General features: G+C 40.3%; 3 protein-coding genes and 1 non-coding gene across 5 annotated transcripts in view; all 4 read right to left on the minus strand.

Annotated features, from left to right (window-relative positions):
- Positions 1 to 1,187: 1,187 nt before the first annotated feature.
- LOC143881246 (uncharacterized) lies at positions 1,188 to 1,670 on the minus strand. The gene has a single exon (XM_077384234.1). It carries the CDS (start codon positions 1,668 to 1,670, stop codon positions 1,188 to 1,190), a length of 483 nt encoding a protein of 160 aa, XP_077240349.1.
- Positions 1,671 to 2,137: 467 nt separating this feature from the next.
- On the minus strand, positions 2,138 to 7,652 carry LOC143881389 (rRNA-processing protein). Its single transcript, XM_077384430.1, has 3 exons — positions 7,353 to 7,652; positions 3,899 to 4,011; positions 2,138 to 2,818 (listed from the first exon to the last, which is right to left on the minus strand). The coding sequence occupies exons 1-3, from the start codon at positions 7,516 to 7,518 to the stop codon at positions 2,546 to 2,548; spliced, it is 552 nt and encodes a 183-aa protein (XP_077240545.1). The 5' UTR covers positions 7,519 to 7,652; the 3' UTR covers positions 2,138 to 2,545.
- On the minus strand, positions 3,213 to 3,315 carry LOC143882368 (U6 spliceosomal RNA). Its single transcript, XR_013252208.1, has one exon. It is a non-coding gene; the product is annotated as a U6 spliceosomal RNA (small nuclear RNA).
- A 2,688-nt stretch (positions 7,653 to 10,340) lies between the features above and the next one.
- LOC143881390 (phytyl ester synthase 1, chloroplastic-like) overlaps positions 10,341 to 25,354 on the minus strand; it is a 38,167-nt gene continuing 23,153 nt past the window's right edge. Inside the window, exons 9-13 of one of the 2 annotated variants that reach the window (XM_077384433.1) lie at positions 15,978 to 16,111; positions 15,656 to 15,833; positions 12,385 to 12,498; positions 10,985 to 11,070; positions 10,341 to 10,882 (exon numbers count right to left, since the gene is read on the minus strand). In XM_077384433.1, coding sequence (XP_077240548.1) covers positions 10,582 to 10,882; positions 10,985 to 11,070; positions 12,385 to 12,498; positions 15,656 to 15,833; positions 15,978 to 16,111 — 813 coding nt within the window. In that variant the 3' untranslated portion in view covers positions 10,341 to 10,581. Of the gene's footprint in view, positions 10,883 to 10,984; positions 11,071 to 12,384; positions 12,499 to 15,463; positions 15,834 to 15,977; positions 16,112 to 25,354 lie in introns of both variants that reach the window. The other variant, XM_077384431.1, reaches the window with a different exon arrangement.

Consider the following 25,354-nt stretch of genomic DNA (forward strand, 5'->3'; position numbering starts at 1 on the left):
AATAAGTGTTGAAAATATCATTTCCCTGACACACGTTCATGATCAAATGCCTTAATTGCATTCAAGGTTTTAAATTTCTGCAAGGACCGAAACCGAAATTAACGAAATTTTGGGTGAATTTTTTGAAATTTCGGCGAAGTTTTTGATAAAGTATTAATTTTTTATTCCTTTACATAATTTGAACCGAAATTTTGAGTGTTGTTACCCAATTTCAGCCAAAATTTCAGGATTTCAGCTAAAATTTCAGTTTCATTTAGGACTAAAATTACCCTCGAAACCGAAATTTAAAACCTTGACATGCGAGAGACCAGCTGCGATTTGCCATTTACGATGTACGCTAGCAATTCCATTTTCCCTTTTCTTAGAAGGCAAATAAAGTCGATCCCCACGTTCCCAATAATGAGAAGGATAGACTATGAAAAGGCTAGAGAGAAATCCCATTCCAATATGGCCATGTCTGGCAACCGTGATTTTTTTTTTTTTTTTGGGTGTGGCAAAAGGGGGCTAGCGAGGGTGGGAGATGAGGAGATTTAGATCACATAACTGGATAGGCTAAGAATTGGATAAAAAGGCAGGGAAATTTTGGGCAATGATACCCCCTCCCCCTTCGCAGTACGCATTCGCCCCCTTTAAAAAGGGTTAAAGTTGTCCATTGTTCACGTTACAAGGGGGCGAATGCATACTCTGGGGGGAATCATCGCCCAAATTAAATTATAATTTTATTAGAGTTTTTATTTCCTTCGTTTTTCAGACTTTTCTCATCATCTGTCACTCATGCTCTCTCCGGTTGGAGGCCAAACACGGCCCAAGTGTCCAGGCAATTACGCAGAGAGAAGTGCCACTACAGACTGTTCGAATGAATGGAAAAATAATTCCACATAAAACGAAGTTATTCGGTAAACAAATTTTCCATTTTCCAGAATAAAATTGTTCTCCTTAAAATCCTACCAGACCCTGAATTTTTTTTTATGGAATACTAGTTTCCATGAAAAAAATTCCATAATTTTTTCACTAGATCCCATACACCCCGGGGCTATTTAATGAAACACTTGTAAAGTCAGCTACGAGGTGCCACTTCTTTTCTTTTTTTTTCTTTTGTTTTTTTTGAATAAGGCAGATTTATATAAACAACAGAACCGAGATGGTCCTGAAGAGATACAAAGAGAAGAGAAAAAAATTGCAATAAGTCAAGGGGGAAGATAATCAAACCACTCTAAATCTGTCCTAAAAACACCTCCCTTAGCTAGAGAATCTGCTTCAGCATTGGCTGTTCTCCTTACATGATCAAACACAATAGAAGAACCCTGAACCAGATCCTCAATCTCCTCGAAAAAAGGTAAAAATCTCCAAGGAGGGATCGCCTCACCCGAAAGCCAGCAAATTACATTTAATGAATCCCCTTCCACTATGATTTTGTCAAAAGCCGATCTATCCAAATACTTGATCCCGCTATGAACAGCTCTGACCTCTGCTTCATTTGAGTCCGCTACTCCGATAGGTCCCGAGTAAGCCCAAAGAATTCCCCCCTTGTCATTTCTACATAAACCCCCAATTCCTGCTTCTTCTCTAGGATTACCAAGAGACGAACCATCGAAGTTAAGCTTCATAGCCCATCTGAAGGAGGATGCCAAGATTGGATGGTTTTCACTTTGCTGACCCCTTCTTTGCATATGATTGCCCCTCCTTCCCAAAGGTCAAAAGCTGAAACAAAATGAAACAAAGGGAGTCTCCTAGCCCAAGATATAACAGCAGCTATCAGCTTTACATAAATCCAATAGGGAGACCTAGCCTCTCCTTCAAAAACTCGCGCATTCCTCTCTTTCCAAAAGAACCACCAAGTAGCCACAAGGCACATCTTCCAGAGAGTCCTGCCTTTCTTTCTCCAAGGATTCCACTCCCAACTCCTAATGAAGTCCGCCATAGTTTTGGATGGGAGCCAACAGACCCCAAAGCGAGCGAAAATGGGACCCAACAGACCCCAAAGAAAAGTCAGCTATGAGGTGCCACTTCTCTCCTGAAAGAGTCGGTCAAATTGCTTTTGCAAAATAACCTTAGACTCTACTAATAAATTGGCAGAGGAGAAAGGCAACACTTTTCATGCAGGATGGTAAATACAAGATATGTGATGTGGTGAGGATTATTTCTTTGAAAATATTTTAGTATGGCAAAAGTTACAGTTAAGTCTCAGCCATTCAGTGATCCAAACCATCCATCCAGTTTTTATCCAAACCATTCATCTGGGATTTTTATCAGCACATGCAAACTGAGATTCATAAAGGAGAAGCTCAACAGAAGCTAGAAAAAGAAAGGATCTTGATGTTTACACTGCCATGTTTTGATAATTGCACAAAATCGCCTTGTCTTTTCCTTCTTAATTGGATGCTGACAGCTTTTGGGCAATTGTAATAGCTTTTGACAGATAGTTAAATAATTAAAGACAAGGTAAGTTTGTGTCATTATCAAAACATCGTAGTGCAAATATCAGTAGCCAAAAGAAAACATACAATAAGGCCTTACAGGAAAAGGAGAACTCCATACACGGCATCTAATTGGGGAAAGCTTGAATACTTTCGAGGAGATGTTCAATTCTATATTTCATGACAGGCTGACCTGATCGCGTCTTCTTGAACATCTTCTCTCTCAGCATCTTACGTCGTGCTTCAGCTTTTCCTCTTTCTTCCTTCTTCGCTTGAATGATTGCTTCTCTCTCCATCCTAGCCTTCTCTTCTTCCTCGTGTCTCTTCTCGTACTCTCGTCTCAGACTATGAAAACTGTTCTTCTTCTTCATCTTTTTACCATTTCCAATTTCATTGCCATCCTGCCATAGAATTCGAAAGCGGTTTTGAAACTGAATTTTCAAGGAGTGTAGGGGAGCAATATAGATTGAGAAAAAGAAAACAGTAAATGCTGACATAAGTTTATAAAAAAGAAAAAGAAAAAAAAAGGTCGCTTGGAAAACTTTCACTAATTTTCCGCAATCCACCATTTTTGTTTTGTAGTTCTTGAGGTAATTATCCTATGTATATAGAACAAATTCGACGTTGTCCAATGGGTGTAGATGCCAGAGTCAGACTTCTAATCAATGGTCCATATATTGGATATGCCATAACAGGACCAAGCAAACGATCCTAGCCATCCGATCATGGACCTTTTTGTGGACCATTGTCTGTCCACCCAAAAAAAGGTCTTTCATCGATTGTTTTTTGAGAAATAAAAGTTTGGACCGTTTCTCGATTTGTGCGTGTCATCCTTGCGCAGGGGACATGCTAATCTTCTCTGCATCGTTCCAATTTTATCGGATGTCTCCGAAGAGTTTTCAGGCTGACCTGTTTGATTGGATAGTGCTACATTACAAATATCGTTCTCGGGAATTTATCAGCAAGGGAAAATCTCAGGATATATTAAATTTTTTTTTTTGGGTTACTATCGGAAAAAGAGATAAAATGAAATTATTTAAAAATCTATAAATTAAGAAAAAAAAAATCATGATATTTTCGTGATATTATCACGGCAAATGGAAATATCGCTCTATATTTTTTAAATTTCAGGATTATTTCTAGATTTTGTTGTTTTATCAAAATATCGCAATAAAATTGCTATATTTTGAAAATATCGGAGATATTTGTGACATAGGTCCGGTGAGCATTGTCACCAATTTTCTGGCATGTTGTCCACATTTCAGGGTAACTATACTCGAGTTTTGGGGTAGAGTTGATTGAATATTGTAGCCCTCTTTCTTTTCTTTTGCTGAAAGAACCAAGTGCAACTTGGTTTGCGATACAAAGCCTCAACCATTGAGCGCAACCCACAATAATACAGAGTAAGTTACCCCTAGAAGAGTTGCAGCAAGAACCAAAAATTTAATAGACTGAATTTTAAAATAAGTAAAAAGTTGAACCTCTGGGAGGACAGCAGATACAGAAAGATGATCTTGCATTCCACTTTGCTGCTTCAGGGACTTCTTGAATTTGTTTACATATTTGGCATTTTTGTAGAATTCCCTTTTCTTTTCTGAAAGTACAGGAAACCTAGGTCATGACATAAACAAAAAATCTCGGACCCTCCCAATATAAGCAATCCACATATGGAAGTGCCAACGTAAGACAAATATTTGTTGATGTAGTGTATCTCATTAGATTATCCCACTGAAGTAATAAAATCAAGTGCATCAAAGTAGCAGCAAATTAAATCAAAATGCAATATTTCAGATGTGTGACTCTCATAATCATTTGATTATTAATCGATTGATATTATAAAGATACACCCACATCCATTCAGTGTGCATATCTCCTTGACTTCATTCTACACTCAGTGGTGGCAGATAGGGGGAAGGATTTGTTCAAAGCAGCCTGAGGAAATCAGCCCTAACAGAACAGATCAATTCCATGGCTAATGGGTTAGGAGTGCAAGGCACAACTGTTTTACATTTTTCTATTCTTTTCTTTTTGTAATGATAAAGGAGACATACAAAAGAAGAAATTACAAAGCGAAAGAGATGGCCCCACATATAACGAAGGTCTATTTACATCCACTTGATAAGCTGTCAACTATATCGTTAGCCTCTCTTAATATTCAAATCTCTACTAATGTTTTGATTTCAAGGGCCCAGTCCATGAATGGAAGTACACTTGATTATATTTGGGAGATCATTTGATTGTGTTTTGGGAGAACAGTCTCAACATAAAGTACTCCTGTCACCTCCTTAATGATGATTCGGAGGCATGCGAGAAGTGCATTTGCTTCCGCATTGTTTGAGTCTTTGACGTTAATACACTATGAAAGAACATTCAGAATCTCCCATTTTTCGTTCTTAAAGCGCTCCACCACCTGTTGGCCCTGTATTTAAAAAAGAACAGCCATTGGAGTTGAACTTGGCAGCGACTGGTGTAGCTCGACATCATGGACACGTGGCTGGTCCCATTCCAGTTATCTTATTCGAAGTGGAGACTTAGACTATGCCAAACGACTCGTGGTTTTTAGAAGGAAATTTTTGTTAATGGCACTGAAGAAGTTCCAAGAGACTTGTATGTATAACCTCACCTCCAGTGGATCTCACTTGTGGATCACCTTATAGAGTGCCAACACAAGAAATCTTTCAGACCATTGTTTCAAAGAATTAAAAAATTCACAGGGGATTGATATCCAGTTATGCACACAAAAAACCAATAACTGCATGCTGAAATTTGTCATTTTGTCAAATTGGACAGGCATGGCAGTAAATAGTTGCCCAAGCCAGTTGCCTTTTATAAATTTTTTGAAATTACCAGGGATCAATTTGTGCCTTTGTTTTCTACTTCAGCGCTCCAACCAGCAAGACATGCTCACTTGCTATCCACAAATATTTCAGCACCCTTTCATTAGGAAAAAAACAGCGACAGCCAGCGTTTCAAAACTCAGATTCAGATGAGTCAGCCATGGTAAAAGGGAGTCGACCCGGGCATGCAAATGATTTTTGCGGTCATTTTTTCACTAACTCAAGCAGGTCAAAGAAATTTTGATTGACTTGGTAGGGCAACAATTGGACTCGGTGGAGAACTCAGCCAAGGTAAAAATGAGTCAACTCCGGTGAGTATACCATTGACGTGGGGTGCTTTAAAACAGTGAAGAACCTAGCAAGTATGCTCACTTTCCTACCTCTAGCACACCCTTATACAACCCTAAATGCTGCTCAAATCTATACTGACAATGTATTTAAGCTACAAGGGATGCCCACATCCGTTGTTAGTGACCGTGATCCAGTGTCCACAAGTACGTTTTGGCAAGAACTATTCCATCTTTCATGGGACCCAGCTACTACTCAGCTCTTCTTACCATCCACAAACAGATGAGAAAACAGAAGTTATCAATCGTTGCCTTCCAAATTATATAAGGTGTATGACTAGGGATTGACTGACCAAAGCACTTGGCTAAGTGGTTTTCGTTGGCAGAATGGTGCTACAATACTACATTTCATTCATCTATCAAAACTACTCCATATGAAGCTATCTATGGCCAGCTCCCTCCTAGTTATATGCTATGTTTCGGGTGATTCCATTGTTGCAGATGTTGATTGAAGCTTACACAATCAAGATGCTAAATTATATATTTTTCTGAGTGATAGATGCTATAATACGTTTAATGCGAGGAAATTTAAAGCATGCTCAAAGCTGCATGAAGAAGCTGGTATATGAACATCAGACTGACTGTGAGTTCCAAGGAGATTGGGTTTACTTTTGTCACCAACGGTATCATCAAACCTCAGCGGCAATCCAACGGAACATGAAACTAGCTCTACGATACTATGGTCCATTTCAAGTGGTTCGGCGAATAGAAAAAGTGGCCTACAAGCTTGAGTTACCAGCTCAATCTCGCATCCACCTGGTTTTTCATGTCTCTTTTTTGAAAAAGAAATTGGGTTCTCATGTTGTACCACAAATAGGGCTTCCACACGATGGGATAGGAGGACAAATGCCACTGTTAGGTTTTAAATTTCTGCTGAAACCGACATGAAAGGACCGAAATGTTTCTGTTTCTATCCCCACCGAAACGATACCGAAACCAAAATCATAAGTGCATTAGTATACTATAGAAGTATAAAAAGGGTGGCCCAGTGCACGAGGCTCCCGCCATTGCAGGGTCTTGGGAGGGCTAGAAGTATGTTTAACTTATATTTATAAGAATTGTATGTGAAATGTGGTATATGCATTATGTATAAATATTTATAAGAATTTCATGTGAAATGTTGAACGCACAAAATTATTAGCCATGCATGACAACATATGCCACTGAGTATTTCAATTATCAATCCATTATGGATAGTTGTCTTGCTCATGTGTTGGTGCAATAGTCCAATTCATTTCTTGAAGATGCAAAGGGGGAAAGTTGGTTCGATATTCGACAAGGTTGTTTTCAAGCAGGTGGGAATGATAGGTGCAGGACAAGTAGAGAAGGCATTATTATCTCTCACACATCTCCAGCTGAGTTGTTACGATATTTGTTAGTATGTTATTTATCTGCATTAGGTTGTTAGAAGGGTCAAATGAGGTGTCAACTGTAGGAGGATCCAAAGGCATTATCTTAGAAAGTAGTATGTTTAAACTTTAAATAAATCATACATTCAGATTTCTGAGCAATGAAAAACATATCATATTAATCGTTTTTTTGTGAAGGTTTCCCTTTGGAAATGGGTGCGTGCTTTGATTTATTTTGTGTTCTTCTCCCTGTTCGTATCAACATGTCTCTCTGTAATTATTGACAGAGAAAAAAAAACCCAATCAAAATAGAGAGAGAGAGAGAGAGAGAGAGAGAGAGAGAGAGAGAGAGAGAGAGAAGATTTAAGAGAGACATATAAAGATTGGGGAATTTGGACTCACTTTTTATGGAGGGTTTGTAATCGCTTCTTATCGATTTGGCCTTAGCAAAGGCTTCGAGCGACAGACCTTTACCTCCCAACCGATTCTTTCTCCTCATCATCGGTTTCGAACGATCTTCATTCTCGTTACTCTCGTTCCTATTATTTTGCAGTGTGCGATTCTTCATTTCCACGAGAAGAGATTTCTTTTTTTCTTAACAGAAACGAAATCCAAAACCCTAACCCTAATTCTCAGACCAGTTTTATTAACCCTCGAAAGCTGGAAGAAAGACGTAAACGGTACCAGATTTTAAGTCGGTTCTTACGGCGTAGACAGATTTTTAATTGACAAAAATACCCTTCTGGCTATTTGATGCGGCGCAGGTATCAATCAACGGTCACGATCCACTCTCATCCTCATTGGATCCACACCACAAAGTGCAGTTGAAGTAGCAGAAATATGTAAAAGAATGGGTGTAAACGGATCGAATTCGAATCGCATATGGCTATATCCGAATTCGGATTCGGATTCGAATTTGACGGACACGATCCACTCTCATCCTCATTTGATATTATCCGTATCTGTTTATCCGGTAAATTTTAACATTTTATTGCAGTACTTTACCTTTCTTCTCCGTCTTACTCCTCGAATAAATTTTCCAAAACCTAAATCCGAACCTCTACCTTTTCTTCACAAAATTAACTCTCAAACCATAAAATATATGAGATCCTCTTCTTCCTTTTAAAACAAAGGCAGAGAGAGAGAGCCGGTGGGGATGGATGATGGTGTTGGTAATGGACTTTGGGTTTTTTCTTTTTCTTTTTATGTACATGATGGAATGGGTTTGGGCTATTTTGAACAGGGGAAGTATGAGTGCTGATTGTAGAAGATGAAGAGAAATGAGGATGGAGATGGCGATTGGGTTAGAGATGGAGGTGGCTGGCGGTGATGGAGGTGGCTGTGAGGAGGTTGAGAGGGGCGGCGGTGGATTTTGGTAGGGTTGGAGGCACCAAGGAATGCCGAAGATGGTGTCTCAGCCTCCTCCTTTCTCCTCTCTCTTGCTTCTCCTTGCAAACCTTAGAAGTTCCCTCTTTTAATTGCATTTTGGGTTTTTATATAACCCTAAGTTGAAAAATTAATATGAGCCGTCCATTTACCATCAATGAATATGGCCTTTTTGCTATAGAATTCTCTAGAAACTATGACATCTTCTTTCAATCACCATCATCCATTTGTCTCTTTCATCCTACAACCCACATTTGTTGCTTCATACAGAAGCCATGTCAAACTCCAAGAATGCCCTTAAAATGAGAGATTACTTCATTTCCTACCCAAAACACTTTTTGTTGTTGTTTTTTTCTAAGAAGAAAATTCACTTTTCTTTTAGAAACAAAAGATAGTGTGTCATTACTAAAAATAAATATTAATAATATTATTAATAATAAATAAAAAGGATTTACTTCTCGGATTCGGATGTTAAACTGATCGGATATACGATTTACCAGATTCGCATCCGCTAAGAGCCGGATATCTCATAAACGGATTCGGATAATATCCGCTTGAAACTGATCCCGATAATATTCGCTTTAAACGGATTCGCATGCGGACAACAATCGATTTTTCGAATATCCATTTACACCCCTATGCAGAAGTAAAGGAATATTAAATTCAGTAGGAATGCTAGACTCATGGGCGCCCTTGCAAGTAAAGGAGCATACGGGCAAAGGGCGCCCCCAGTGGTCAAATTCCTTTTAAGATGGCATATAAAATTACGATCATGACTTTCTTAAATAGAGTTTAACCAGTGGACCTACCTTTGCCCCCTTGCTAGTAAGGGTGCAACTCAGGTCGGGTTGAGGCCAACTTGAACCCGACCCTACGAGGTTCAACCCCGACCCAACCCTTTTTCCCAACCCAAAACTGACCCGACCTGAGTTCAACCCAACCCCACCAATCCGAGTAAAAAAAAATTGATAAAAAATGTCGGGTTTCACTAGGGTTGGTTTGCCCGAGCCCTCAACATGAACCCGACCCGACCTTTTTCAGGTTGAACCCAACCTGAATTGCACCCCTACTTTTTTGCAAGGGCGCCTGCGAATCTAGCTTTCCTCTAAATTCAGTCATGGTACATTCCCACGATTTTGAAGGAACTGATATAGCTAAGGTACATTTAGAAGAATATTGTCTTAAACTATGGTTCCCTCTAAATTAAGTTTAATTTTGAGTCCAATAACCAGTTATGATCCAAACAGTTGAAGGAGTGAAAAATTTTCCTATCCAAACTTTTCCAAAGAAATCTTGCAATACAAACATGGCTTTATGTTATAAATGGGGATGTCAGTTTTGAAGATTAACAGATTTGATTTCATATACATGCCCACCTCATAGTTAGCAAAACCATCTTTCCAACTGTACCCCGCTATAGTTTATAAATGACAAAAATTTAAGGAAATGTTATCAGCACAACCATGATTTTATAATTGCACAAAAGCAGCATTTCTTTTCTTTTTTTAATTGGCTTGTAGAGCTTTTTGGGACCGGTAATGACCTTTAACAGCTCTTGAAATAATAGAAGATGAGATGTGTTTGTGCAAATATCAAAATATGGTTGCGCTGATAACATTTCCCAATTTTAAATGTGTTTTATTTGTTGGTGTTTCCGTTTTCACTACTTTTTTTAAGCCCAAACTGAAGTGGCTTAAAAAAAGGGGGTGAACTCATTCTCCGGTGTAACTTTGCAGTGATCTAGAGAAATAGGTTTCTAGAACGGGATCATCCCTTCTTTTTGTAGTTTTTCTCCTTCTCCACGAGGCAAAAAATGAGATAAACCCTACAGAGAAGGGTTTGAGTGCTGCACATTGCATTGCCACAAATATGCAGAATGCATGTTCTTATTAAGCTCCTGTTGAAAATGCTGCTCCCCATTTGTTATAACTCAACTGAAATAATACTATAAGTATGTTTTAATGGTGAAAAAGACTAATATAAACAGGCATGAACAAAAAGATATTCACAGCAATGGCCAACATTTCTTCCTTTTCATTCTCTCTTTATTCTTTTTGGTGGCCTTACAGAGGCCAACAATGAACAATATGAATAGTCACACATTCATTCTACAGGAAACTACACAGAAAATCAGGAATAGAGCTCTCCCTTGCATACAAAGAAAATGCTCCTTAGACGAGTTTGAAGGTAATCTGCCACCTGATTAATAAGCTTTCCAACCCAAGAAGGCTTCAAAGGTAACATTTCATGGTTCAAAGGTGGGAACTTCATCTGTGGAACCCCTAGTAGCTTGATACACAATCCTTTGTAAGATTCCCCTGTATGGGTCTTCCTCTCTCTTCTTTTTCAGATAGGAAAGTATGCTCTCAACCTCAGACTTTATCTGCAAGTACACTTCATTTGCATTCTCTCTGTCTCTCAAATTCCCCATCCTTCCCTTCGTTTCAAATGGTTTTCCAAATAAAAAATAAAAGCGGCCAGGTATCTTAGGCAAAATGCCGGGAATGTAAAGATCTTGGTTTGCAACCTCCCCGTTCATATTCGTCCTATAATTAGAACATTTCCCATGTTAAAGATAACTTTTAATGATCTGGGTAGCTATTTTAAATGGCAAAACAATTATTGATGGTCAAATTCAGAGAGGTTACCTCAATCTTTTAAAACCTTTATTTGTTTGCTTTATCAGATCCCTGGTAATGGGGATGCTCATTTGGTCATTGTAATCAATAACCAACTGCAAAATAACAATCACCAATAAGAATAAAAGCACCTCGAGTATGGGTATCATATATTACTGACAAAAGAAAGTCCTAATCATGTGACAAGAGAAACCAGTTCCAACCAGAGCCAAACCATTTCATTCAAGCAGAATAAAAAAAAAACTACCATCATGAATATTTCAAAGAAACAAAACTCAAATCTTAATCAAGGATTAAAGAATCTCAGTTACGCAATGTGCTAAAATATTTTTTCTTTTTGAGTTCATAAAATTAATCATGATAGTCTAAAAGTTTACACATAGCACTAGCATTATGCAAATATTTTATGCTAAATTTACTAACATGTGTATGCATTATGCAAATATTTGTGAATTTTCTGGACCTGGTATTGCAAATGTCTGTATCGTATTCCCAGGGACAGATAATGAATTATCTTGAGCAAGATATATCATATTGGGTGATATTTGGATCAAACTTATAGTAATCTAAACAAACAACTCTTAAATATAAGCAGTCCAGTTACCATTTTCAAGTATTCAATATGCTAGGTGTAGCAACCATATAGGATCTAATAGGAAACGTCCATGCATGATACAAAAATCTCTTTAGGCTCACTCCTAGGGGATTAGAACTATAACCAAGGTGTTAGCCTTTATTGGGAGTTTCTTCAGAAGTTCATATTTCTAGTAATGGAACTAAAATTTCAAAACACAAGCCAAATGGGGAGGCTCCTTCCACCCACCCAAAGAGAGGAGGCTCCATTGATTGTCATTATTGCATATTTGTCTATGTTATGTTATTTCCCTACCTTAGTTGTTGCTATTGAACCATGAAATACCAGCAATGGGCACCGTTTCAATGTAGTTTATGTCTCTGTACTCGTGTAATGGAAAGAAAAGAATTTATCCAAAAGTGGTTTTTTATGGAATGACAGGGAGGAGTCTAGAAATATCACTTGGTTGCTTTGTGACACAGTTTGGTAAAACAAGGCATTAGAACAATGCAAGAAACAAACAAAATACTGTAGCGCCCTAGGTTGGCAAGGAGGAAACCCAGATAGTAGTCAAAATTGCACAGGATTCTCCACCCCCACCACCCCAAAAAAAAAAAACAACCAAAAGACTGCATAATTGCTAGATATGAAAATTGATGATTTAGGACAGCACGAAATGCAGGGTCACAAGGAGATGAAAAGAAGGATAAATGTTGCATTCAATAAACAAAGGGGTAATATAGAGGTGGCATTAGTAAGCAACAATTTCCACTATGAATAAAGCTTTATGGTATAAGTAGAAAAATTATCGAAACCCATTAAATCACAAGATTACTTCTGCTATATCATCTTCACCAACAACTCCAAACGGTACAATTGTTGCCCCAAATCGTGCTGCCATTCTTACAAATTCAGGTTGCTCTGGCCAAAATAACTTATATTCTTCACCCTGTCAGCCATTGATGAACCATGATTAGGGAACCAAATCTTTCAGTCTAAAACATATTTAAATTTGTCAGCCATCCAATTCTGGTTGTCCATTTAAGGGAGTTGAGAAAAAAAAAGAGAGACACAAAAGGAACTAACAGTTCATGTAATATGTAATCCATACTCAATTAAAAACATATATGATTATAAAAGGAATTGAGAGCTGCATTAACTAGGAACAAGCATATGTCTTGGTTTTGAGCACACAAGCCACAGACATGACTTAAAAGAAAAGAAAATGACTAATTGTATGGAAACTTTGACAATACAAACACACACAAAAAAACATAGAAACAAAGAAAAAGAGTTATCGTACGTGTATTCCAAGTCTATGATATACATCTTTCCAGCACTGGATGCTAGTCAAACTACATTCAAAATCTTCCAGTATCTTTCACCCCATACTGGTAAATTAGAATTACAGACATCGGTGATTAACTAGATGAATCAAACTTACTTCAATGAGTACAATCCGTCCAGGTGTTTCTTGGAGGAAAACTGAAGTTCTCCTTTATTAAGAGATCATAACCAATCCTTCAACCTAACAGACCAAATTATACATAAAGGAAGGCAGGGAATAAATTTGTTATGTCATGGCTTATTAAGTCTGTTGAAGAGTATGCAAGGGTAGTTTAGTCATTACTTATATTATGAGGGGTATTGTAGTCTTTGTACGAGGTTGCCCTACTTTGGGCCTATATATGCATCATTTACATGGGAGGACTCACCATCTTCTCCATTCACTCTTCTTCTTCCTCTCTTCTCTACTCATCTTAACATGTAATTAGAGCAAAGATCTTGAAAAGGAAAGGAAGAAGATCTCTCTCTCTCTCTCTCTCTCCACGCCGTAAACCCCCCAAACCCTCATTCTCCCATCTCTCACTCTGTATTTCCTCCACACTGTCAACCCCAAAACCCTCAACTCTCGTTCTCCCAAACCCTAACCTCACATCTCCTCCCCAACCTCCTTACCCAAATCACCCCTCCACTCGCAACCCAGATCTAGACCGATCTGGTCCAGATCTCTCTCCCGCCCTCGTCACCCTCCGGCCACCTCCAAAACCTGCAAACCCTCAACCCTATTATTTACTTCTAACCAAAACCCTACCCTACACCCTAATTCCGTGCACCCCAACCCTAGCTCCGTGAACCCTAACCCTTTTCCACTACCCCATTTTGGGTTTATCCTCCTTGTGAATCCCTAAACCCTAACCCCTTCTTGTGAGTCCCTAAACCCCACCCCTTTTGTAAATACCATTTGTAAATCCATCCATCCAAAAAAAAAAAAAAGATCCCCTTTTATATATTCTTTTCCTTCTTTTCTCCATCCATAACTTCCTTTCTTGTCCTTTTTTTGTTCTAAATCCATAAATCCCTTTCTTTTCTAAACCTTAGACCCATGTTGGGTTCTTTCTAGTTCCCTGAACCCCCTTCTTTATGGTTAAATCCTCCCTTTCCTTGTGCTTTGTAACCCCTTCCTCTCCACGCCATCCTAATCTTGTCATCTCTTTCTTCGTCTAAGTTGTGTTCTATGGTGTTTGTGTTGATATCAAAGGTGCACGCCAAGTGTTCGACGAAATGTCTGTGAGAGGTGTGGTGCCTTGAAATTGTTCTTTCCGCTACAAGTTGCAGGCATTAAGCCTAATGTAGTTCCATGGATGAAGTATTGAGTTGTTGTCGCCTCCGGGCTGATGTAGTATCGCCCTCTTTGTTGGAGTGTTGTGTTGTTCCCGTCATTGGTTCGTTGGTTGCTTGCTTGCTTCTTCGCGTTGTTGGTTGATTGGTTCCTTCCACTCTTGGCATTGTTGGTGGAGTCGCTTTGCGAGTCGTATTTCTTCATGCTTCTACATGGTGAGTGTAGTTGCTTAGTGTAGTTTTCCTTTGTTGTGGTTGTAGCGGTTTGCGTTGCAATCAACCTTGCCGGTGCTTTTACATGTGTGTAGTTGCTTTGCGTAGTTTTACGCATTTATTGTGGTTGTATTGCTTTGCGTTGCAATCCACCTTTTTTGTGCTTATACATGTGTGTAGTTGTCTTGCGTAGTCTTACGCATTCATTGTGGTTGTTATGGTTTGCGTCGCAATCCACCTTGTTGTTTGTGGCTATATGCCCGGTCGTTAGCGTTACTTTCGGCCTTGTTGTTGTTGTGGCTATTTCATTTCTAATAATTTTGTAGAAGCTAAAATGATATTAAATGTTCATGCCTCTTACATAGCAGATAAGACATTTTGCTCTATTCCCGGAGTAAGATTTTTAATGATTTTTAATTTTAACTTATTACATATAGACTTGAAGAACACGAGGGCGTAGATGGCAACCCTGTCCCAGTTACAACTCTTGCCAATAGAGCCAGTCCAGATGGGCCCCATCCTACTAATGTTGATGACATATAAATAACATAATGATGTAAATGAAATGAATTACAGCTGAGAAATTAATTACAATTGGACACTGAAAATCTATATACATTTAAGCTACCAAAATACAATCTACATAGAGTAGGAAGGACATGCAACAGATTATGTAAGCCAGAACAAGCAAGAAAAATTTTAAGCTCAAGGAATTTGAAAGCACAAAAAACTAACTGTCATGACACATATTGTCCCCAAGGACCAAAAAAAATGTCCCCAAGGACCCCAACAGTTATTGTTTGCTTCACAATTTTAAAAGGAACAGAGGGCAGATCCACTAGTACCACAATGTCATGTTGGTAACTAGACAAAGGAATATCCATAAATAAAAAACCAAGGTGGGGTCCCAACACCACCAGTCCTACAAAGAAGATTTAAATAATAATATTGACCTTCAATTACTCTGGGCAAAATATACAGATTACTATTTAAATGTTCGAAAAACAATGGTCTGGGTAATAGAATGATAAAGAAAAAAGAAATATGAAAAATGATACAAGAAAAACGAAAGACCACACCTTGCGGTGAAACGCCTCACGTACACCCCCAGGATAAAGAAGAACAAAAGATTTTGATGAAAACAACCTAAAAATATAGCTTGCTGAGACAGGCACTGCACCAAATACTTTTATTTCATCAAATACGGTGAACTCTTGTAAAGAAGTTTCGAACTTCTCAGTAAAAAACAACGGGTGTGCAACACCACGAACCATGACATTTTTCTCCCTCAAGAATGCATCAATAAGCGGAGACAGTTCAAAAGCCATCAACGTATGATAACCAACCAGCAGAACAGGACCTTCATTAGGTACCCCAGCAAGACCACTCACTATCTTTCCATCATTCAAAGTTGAAAGCATCACAGGACTAGTAGCTTGGAAAAATAACCTGCAATTAATGAGTTTATTGCTTGCCTCTCTCAATAAATAAAAGTTGTAATATTTTCTCCTAAATTCAATATTTATAGCTAAACTGCTGAACTGGAATAATTACCTATATTTTATTTTTATTTTTATTTTTTGAAAAAATTACCTGTACTTTAATCTAAAAATTTCTGTGTATTCTGTCATAGAGGGTGGAAGATAATCCGAGACATAGTCAAGCCGCCTTGATCGGCGGTACATACTTGCACCTTTAATAATAGTTAGCAATCGAATACCATCTTCCTGCACCAATATGATGAGCACATAATTCAGTAATTTTATAAATTGCTTGCTGATCAGGCAATAAAGTAAAATAGACCACGATTCATTGAAAAAATATATTATTTCTCTGTAGATTTTAGATCACCTGAAAAATGAATCCTGAATGCCATTATGCTTTGAAGTGTTTGGCATAGAACTTACAGTGAAACAATAAGAATAAACATATCTTGGATAAATATGAGAAAAAATGCACAAGACCAGGCCTAATATAGGAAGCACTCAGAATACTCAAGGAAAGCATGATTATATTTGGATGTGCTGTCCACTGTGTTCTGACTTAATCTACCCACACAACACTCAAGGAAAGCATTTCCCTTTCTGAAGTACCTCAACCACCAATATGCCCCAAAACTTCATCATGAGTATCCGTCTAATGATCTCAAGTTTAGCCTCCAAAATAGTTTCGAATTGACTTACACACCAAACGTCCTGTTTCTTTTGCGCCAAACGGCCCAAGTAACAGTGTAGGAAGTTACTCTCCATGGGATTTTTTTCTTAGTCAGCAAAAAGGCTTTTAGTTAACCCCGCGAATAGATCCACTATTGAATCCAAAAAGATCCAACGGATGCCGAAGCATAGTATAGCTGACCAAAGTTTATGCTTACAATGGATGAAGCTATAGTCAGAAAAGTTTTTCCTCACTAGTGTAAAGCACACACATACAGGCAATTATAAACTTCTTTTGATGTATTTCACAAGTGTTATGGTCACCAACCTATTCCAATCAACAAAATGCTTTGATTCAACATAGAACTTGTGTGTGAAGCAATTGCAGGGAGTGCCAGCAAGCACTAAACCAAAGAAAAGGAAATGACTTAGACTGAAAAAAAAACAACCATATGGGCCCTTTGTTTAAATCTTCTTAACATACTACAATGGAGACATGAACAGTCACTAAAGATATTTAAAAAAAACAGATGGGCCCTTTATTTAAATCGTCTCTTGGTAAGAACCCTATAGACAACTCACCCCACCCGATCCTATACTTATCCCCAGTGATTTTACACCATAAAATACAATTTTGTTCACAAACCTCCAAAAACATTTTCATAAAATGGCCATTTTTTTTCTCAAAGTTTCCAGCATTGGGTCTGTTAGAACGGTATTTTAGTTTTCATATGTAACCCTAGTGTTCACGCGCACACATATATCATATTATGTGAGATGTCTGATTGACAGACTCTCACTTTCTCCCTCAGTTTTCTTCTCTCTCTTCTCTTCTCTTCAATGAAGATCAGGTTACATCGAGCATGGTATCAGAGCTCCGGGTTCTGATTCCGGAGTGATGAAACAACAACAATGTGCTTTGTAAGACACCTACATCGTGTTCTCCTAACCTCTAATTGGGAGGACCGATTCCCATTGATTTCTCAGAAGGCCTTTCCCAAATATCTCTTTGACCATAACTCAATTGTTCTGGAGGTCTCGGATTTCTCTGAAGGGCTACATCCTTTGTAAGAAACTCAAAACCTTGAAACACAAAATAAAAGACTGGCAAAAAACGACTGACGAAGAAACCAAGCGATCCAAGGTGGAAACGATGTCAGCTCTGAAAATCCTGGACTACAAAGAAGGTCATGGTTCCCTTTCGTCTACTGAGAAATTGGAAAGATTAATGCTCTTGGAACGATAAGAAGAAATTCTAAGAAGAGTGAAGATTCAGTGGCGGCAAAAGTCAAGGGTTAATTGGCTGAAAGAAGGAGACAGAAACACAAAATTCTTTCACAAAATGGCAAATACAAGAAGACGAATTAACACCATTGCGTGCTTGATGGAAGGGAATGTGCTAATTGAGGACATGGGAGTAATCAAGAAGGCGATAGTTGAATTCTATCAGTCCCTCTATTCGAATTCGATCCACTAGAGTCCGAAGTTAGAAGGGATTCAGTTCAGACACATTACTCTTGGTTATCGCATTTCTTTGGAGCGAGATTTCACTGAGACGGAAGTACAGGAGACAATATTCTCAATGGCAAGCAACAAAGTACCAGGACCGGATGGTTTTCCAATGGCTTTCTTCCAAAGATTCTGAGGCATCATGAAGAAGGATATTATGGCATTTTTTATGGAATTCCAGGAAAAAGGAATTATTAGCGAAATGGCCAGAGCAACATTCATAGCATTGATTCCGAAAAAAGAAGGGGTGTTAAGGACAAAGGATTTTAGACCAATTAGTCTCATTCACAGTATCCCAAAGATTGTATCGAAATTACTTGCCCGCATGGTGCAAAATTACATGGGGAACATCATCTCACAATTCCAGGGAGCCTTTGTGACCTCTAGACAAATTCTGGACGGAGTTCTAATTGCGAATGAGATAATTGATTCCGTAAGGAGGAGTGGTAAAGTTGGGCCCCTTCTTAAGGTGGATATAGAAAAAGCTTACGACCATATTGACTGGGAGGCTGTGGACTTTATTCAAGATCAGATGGGTTTCGGTAATAAATGGAGGATGTGGACACGTCCGTTAATTTCAAACAATATATTGCAAGAGAATTAGAGAGAAAGAGAAAGTGAGTTGGGCATCTCCCCCTCACTCATTTATTAATAATAATGAAAAGGGAAGTACAATGACCAAACTGCCCATAGACTTATGGCTTATTCTAACACTCCCCCTCAAGCTGGTATAAATCATACATTCCTATCTTGTTACATATGTCGCTCAGCTTGGATTTATTCAATGGTTTTCTGAACATATCTGCCAACTGTTCTACAGAACGAGTGAATACAGCGTGTATCTCCCCTTTCTGAATTCTCTGACGAATGAAATGACAATCGACTTCGATATGTTTAGTTCTCTCATGGAAGACAGGATTTGTTGCAATATAGATGGTTGCCCTATTATCACAATATAACTGTGAAGGAGAGGGAAACCCAATACCAATCTCAGTTAAGAGTGACCTCAACCAAATAATCTCAGTCGTAGTATACGCCATGGCTCTATATTCTGCCTCTGCACTTGATTTCGCAATGACATCCTGTTTCTTACTTTTCCATCAAACCAGGTTTCCTCCAACAAAGGTACAATGCCCAGTAGTCGATCTCCTATCAGCAAGAGATCCAGCCCAATCAGCATCTGAGAACCCCTCAATCCGTGTATGACCATGCCGTTTGAATAGTAATCCTTTCCCTGGAGCACCCTTCAGATACTTGAGAATTTGAACTACTGCGTTCCAATGAGATGTGCAAGGAGAGATCATGTATTGGCTAACTAACCCAGCGACATAGGAAATATCAGGACGAGTAACAATAAGGTATATGAGCTTGCCCACAAGTTTTCTATACCTACCAGGATCTTTCAACAAATCACCCTCTCTGGAACCAGTTTCACATTTGGATCCATGGGTGCAACTACTGGTTTCACACCAAGATTTCTTGTCTCTTCTAGCAAATCAGGAACATACTTCCTCTGAAATAGAGATAAACCACGAGAGGAGTACGCAACTTCTATCCCAAGAAAGTATCTGAGACGTCCCAAGTCCTTTGTTGCAAATTCTTTTTGTAAGAAGTCTTTCAATTTTTGAATTCCCCCTGAGTCACTGCCTGTAATAACGATGTCATCGACGTATACAATCCACATAATGCATCCTGCTGAGGATTGATAGCTGAATACTGAGTGATCTACAGCACACTGTTTGAGACCAAACCTCATAATTGCCTCACTAAATCTGCCAAACCAAGCACGTAGTGACTGCTTTAACCCATAAATCACTTTTCTGAGGCGACAGACAGATGAGGACAACTCCCCCTAAGCAACATAACCTGGCAGTTGCTCCATATACACCTCTTCAAGGAGGTCGCCATGCAGAAAGGCGTTTTTCACATCTAGCTGGTGAAGAGGCCAACCATTACTGCGAGGGAGAGTAGAACACAGACAGAAAGTATCTTTGCAACTGGAGAAAACGTCTCATGGTAGTCTACACCGAATGTCTGAGTGTAACCTTTTGCCACCAGACGTGCCTTCAGTCGATCAACCGTCCTAGGGCTGCAACAGGGTCGGGTTTTGCCATTATCTTAGCCCTGACCCGCCCTGACCCTGAGTCAGGGCAGAAAATCCTCAACCCAATGCCCGCCCTACAAGGTTCAGCCCAACCCTTGTCCGTCCTGATTGGGCCGGACAATTTTACATGTTTTCGGTCCGTTTTATTGTCAAAAATCAAAATACTTTCACACAATCTATTATTCTAATTGATATATGATTTTTTGTGATAAATACATAACCAAAACCCAATAAATGGAGAAATGAAAAACAGAAAGGCTCAAGGGTGGGCCTTGGGTAAAGTGTAAACAGGGTCGGGTCGGGTCGGTCAGGGCGGGCCAGGGTAAAGTGTAAAGGGGGTCGGGTCTGGTCAGGTCGGCCCGGGGTATCAACCCTGAACCCGACCCTGAGTCAGGGCCACAAAAATGTACCCAAACCTGCCCTCAGGGTCAGATTTTCCAACCCTGACCCTGTTCGGGGTCAGGGCTCACAGGGCCAAACTTGCACCCCTAAACCATTCCATCAGGAAGATACTTAATGGGGAATACCCATCGGCAACCAACTGGTCGAGCGCCGGCAAGGAGAGAAACAAGATCCCATGTGTTGTTGGACTAAAGAGCGCTCATTTCAAGGTCCATTGCAGCTCACCAGCCTGGGTGTAGGAGATACTCATCCAAAGACTGTGGTAACACAGCAGAAGACATAGACAAGACAAAGCTTTTGAAATTGAGAGTTAGATGATCATAAGAAGCGAAATTAAAAGCAGGTGAGCAGTAGAATGGGAACGAGTACGGGAAGCAATAGGAGAGTCAGATACCTGATGAGGGGGTAAGAAGATCTCTGCCTGTGAGGACGATTTCTCAGTGTGCGAGGGACGTGCCTGCTGTGGACGACGTTTATATTGGACTGTAGTAGGTGGACGATCCACCCTGGGAGCACACGAGTCGACCTGTCCAGGAGGGCAAGCAGGAGGATGTGCAATAGGAGGAGGAATGGGAGAAAGCTCAGGAAGAGAAATAGTCACCTCAGGTTCTGATCTGACATTGGAAGGATCAGAGGAAGAGCCAAAGAATGGTTCTGATTCAAAAAATGTGACGTCAGCTGATACATACCATCGGCGTAGACGTGGACTGTAGCAACGGTATCCTTTCTGAGTGCGAGAGTAACCCAGAAAAACACACCGTTCTAAACGAGGATCTAGCTTATCACGGCCAGGACCCAAATGATGAACAAAGCATACGCAGCCAAAGACACGCGGCGTAAGTGGGAATGGGTCCTGATGTGGATAAACTATGTGAAATGGAGAATCACCATGAAGCACCGAAGATGGAAGACGATTGGACAAGAAACACGCAGTGAGAATGGTGTCAGACCAAAAAGATTTAGGAACCTGCATCTGAAAGAGGAGTGTGCGAGCCACCTCAAGTAGATATCGCAGTTTCCTTTCAATGACGCCATTCTGCAGCGAAGTGTATGCATAGGATGATTGATGAAGGATGCCATGAGAAGAGAGATAGTCCTGAAAGCCATCAGTAGTAGAGAAAAACTCACGAGCATTATCAGTATGCATGCATTTAAGATTAGCACTAAATTGATTTTTTATTTCAGCATGAAAATTTTTAAAAGCAGAGAAGACGTGAGAGCGGTCTTTCAGAAGATACAACCAAGTCATGCGTGAGTAATCATCAATAAAAACCACAAAGTACTGGAATCCATTATTTGACGCGACCCGAGAAGGTCCCCATACATCGCAATGAACTAACTGAAATAAACTATCAACCCTAGTAACGACTCGGGAAGGGAAAGACACTCTATGATGCTTTCTGAGTTCACAAGACTGACAATGAAAATGAGAAATAGAATTAGGAACTAAAGATGTCTGTCGGAGACGCTAAAGGGAGGGGTGACCCAGTCGACAGTGCCACTGAAAGGCATCCACGGAACTGTGTAAGATTGACGAAGAAGGGCTGCAGTCAAGACGGTACAGGCCATCCACCTCACGACCTGATCCAATCGTCCTCCCAGTCGAAAGATCCTAGAAAAGACAGTAAGAAGGATAAAATGAGATAGAGCACGACAGATTTTTCGTAATTTGGCTAACAGATAATAAACTAAAAGGAGACTTGGGTACACACAAAACTGCAGCTAGAGGGAGATTACCAATACCAGTAATAGGTGTAGTGGAACCATCAGCTAAAGTAATGGACTGAAAATCAAATGGAAATAAGCGAAAAGAAGAGAGTTGTGATGAGTTACTAGTCATATGGTTTAAGGCTCCTGAGTCAATAATCCAGGACCCAGAGCTAGAGAGTAACGTAGTAGGTGAACTTCCTGGCTGAGCAAAGCCTGCAGTGAGCTGAGAGGCACTCTGTTGAAGATGTTGTAACTCCTCATAGTCGGCCCTTGTAAAAGAGAACGAGTCATCAGCATGAGAGGAGAAAGGAGCAGAGACTACAGTGTCAGAGGGACCAGAAGCACTGAGGTGGGCTGATCTGGGCGGGCGAAGCTCTGGATGCAACGTATAGCAGGTCTTAATGACCTGGCCATCGCGCTGACAGTGGGTGCAATAAGGACGACCACAGCCACTCCCAACACGGCCACCGCGTCCACGAGCCCGGGAAAAAGAACCACCACCTCGGGAAGGGCGAGTACCACCACCTCCATCATATGCGGCCAAAGCCGAACTATCAGAAGTAGGGCGGGAGGGAGTCTCGCCAGCAGCGCACTATTGAGCACGGAAGTAGACCTCGCGCAACAAAGGAATATCGCCAGAACCAAGAATCTGATGGCGCATGTGTGTAAACTCTGGGCCTAGGCTCTCAAGGTAGTGTACCACGCGAATCTGTTCCTGTTGACGCCGAAGAACATGAACATCATAGGTGAGTGGCATGAAGACATCAAGCTGCTGATACAAGGAAATGAACTTCCCATAATGGGCCTCAAGAGATATGTCACCACGGCAAAGCCGCATCCACTCAGAGTAAGTAGAGCAGATGCGAGTCAGGTTCTCAGCCCCAAAATACGTCACTACAATGTGATCCCAGACCTCCTTCGCAGTCGGAAGAAGAATCAGAGTAGAATAAATGTCAGGAGTCATACTCTGCCATAGGAGACTCCGAATCAGCACATCTTCCTGTTCCCAACGGGTATACATAGGATCCTTAGGTGAAGGAGGATCCTCACGAAGAAAGCGTACTTTACCCCGGCCAAGAAGGTATGTCTCAATAGCAATCTTCCAGAGTAGGTAGTTGGTTCCATCAAACTTGGCAATATTCAACTGTGGATAGGAATTTTCCACAGGTGCCAACTGAGAAGACGAAGAAGAAGAGACCGAGGGTGTGGTAGAGACACTGACCTCAGTGGTCAGGCCAATAGAAGGATCAACAATGGTGAGAGGATCCATAATGACAACGAGGGTGGAAAAAGTGAATTTTGTGTGTGTGTGTGTGTCGGGGGGGGGGGGGGGGGGGGGGGTTGCAAATCCTAATTCCAGAAATAACTTGGAGCAGCAGCAAATCCAGACCTTGGCAAGGTCGGTGGGTTGCATGGCAGGGACCTTTCTAGTTACAGACCTTGGACTTCCCCTGGGTTTTGCAATTCCATCTGCATCTCAATGGGATCCGGTTGTGGAAAGAGTAGAACGAAAGTTTGCTGCTTGGGAGAAGAAATATATATCTCTGGGGGGGGGGGGGGAGAATAACATTGATAAAAGCGACTCTAAGCAACATGTCAGTATACTTCATTCCCTTTTTAAAATTCCGGTGAAGGTGGCTTTGCGAATCGAGAAGTTACAAAGAGAAATCCTTTGGGATGGCAAAGGGGAATCAAAGAAACTTTGTCATCTGATTAACTGGGATACAGTGACAAAATCCAAAAGAGATGGTGATCTGGGAATAGGGAAGCTTCGACTACATAACAAATCATTATTAGGGAAATGGCTCTGACGATATGGAAATGAAAAGAAGGCTCTCTGGCATATGGTGGTAGACTCCAAATACGGGATGAATGAACAAGATTGGATAATCAACAGGTTTAATAATGGGAAGGGATCGGGGTCATGGAGGTCGGTTGCCTCGGTCTCTGATGAGTTCAATCAAAGGATCAGATTCAAAGTCGGTAGGGGTAATAGGGTCAGATTCTGGAAAGATTCGTGGTGTGAGAAATCGTCCCTCATGATTGAGTATCCAAGATTATACAGGGTAGAAGTAAATCAAGACGCATTGGTGGCAGACTACCTTAATCGAGAAGGAGACTCTGGACGAGGTTTTTGGGGCATACTTCTGCGAAGGAATTTAAAAGATGAGGAAATTCAAGATTTGGAACAACTATTCAAGAAATTAGAATTGATGTATTGTTCCACTTCAGTAGATAATCAACTAGTTTGGGCACCGGAAACGGATGGGACCTTCTCAGCCAAATCTTTCTTTGCAGAGTTAAACTCCGGGCAACAATCAGACAAGAGACGAATTTGGAAGTCAGTGGCCCCACCAAGGGTAATCGCTTTTGGATGGACGCTGATCCACAGAAAAATCAATACTTGCGATCGTTTGAAAACGAGACATTTCAGTCTTGCTAGTATTTGTGTTCTGTGCCGTCAGAATGAGGAGACCTTGGATCACCTAATGTTGTATTGTCCTTTCAGTTATCAAATTTGGGGCCGTGCTATTGGAGCTTTTGGGATGTAATGGGTGTGCCCAAAATCAATTTCTCCGTTACTAATTAACTGGACGGGAGGACCGTTTGGAGAGATCGAGAGGCTACTCTGGATCATCTTTCCTTATGCTATTGTATGGAACATCTGGAAGGAGCGGAATAGGCGAATTTTTGAAGACCAACAGAGATCGGTGGGGAGGCTAGTGACGGATATCATGGTGGAATTGATTTCTTGGGCAAGAAACAAAAGGAAGTTACCATATAGGGTGGATGATTTGATAAGGAATTGGTGGGCACTAATTTGGGAAAGGACAATCTGAACTAAACCTAAGCCGAAATGGATGGCTCCGCCGGTAGGATGGCTCAAGCTCAATTTTGATTGAAGCTCTATAGGTAATCTTGCTAGGGGTGGGGTCGAAGGACTGATTAGAGATAACAACAAATCGATTATCATGTCTTATTCAGGCCCAGAGGGCCAGTGTGATGCAAATGAGGCAGAAACTAAGGCTCTATTATTTGGATTAAGGTGGGCTTATGGGAAACAACTAAAGTCCCTGATAGTAGAGGGAGAT

The sequence above is a fragment of the Tasmannia lanceolata genome, unplaced genomic scaffold (assembly GCF_043159265.1).
Source record: "Tasmannia lanceolata isolate RefF3 unplaced genomic scaffold, GAP_Taslan_0.1 ptg000007l, whole genome shotgun sequence".
NCBI classification, from domain to species: Eukaryota; Viridiplantae; Streptophyta; class Magnoliopsida; order Canellales; family Winteraceae; genus Tasmannia; species Tasmannia lanceolata.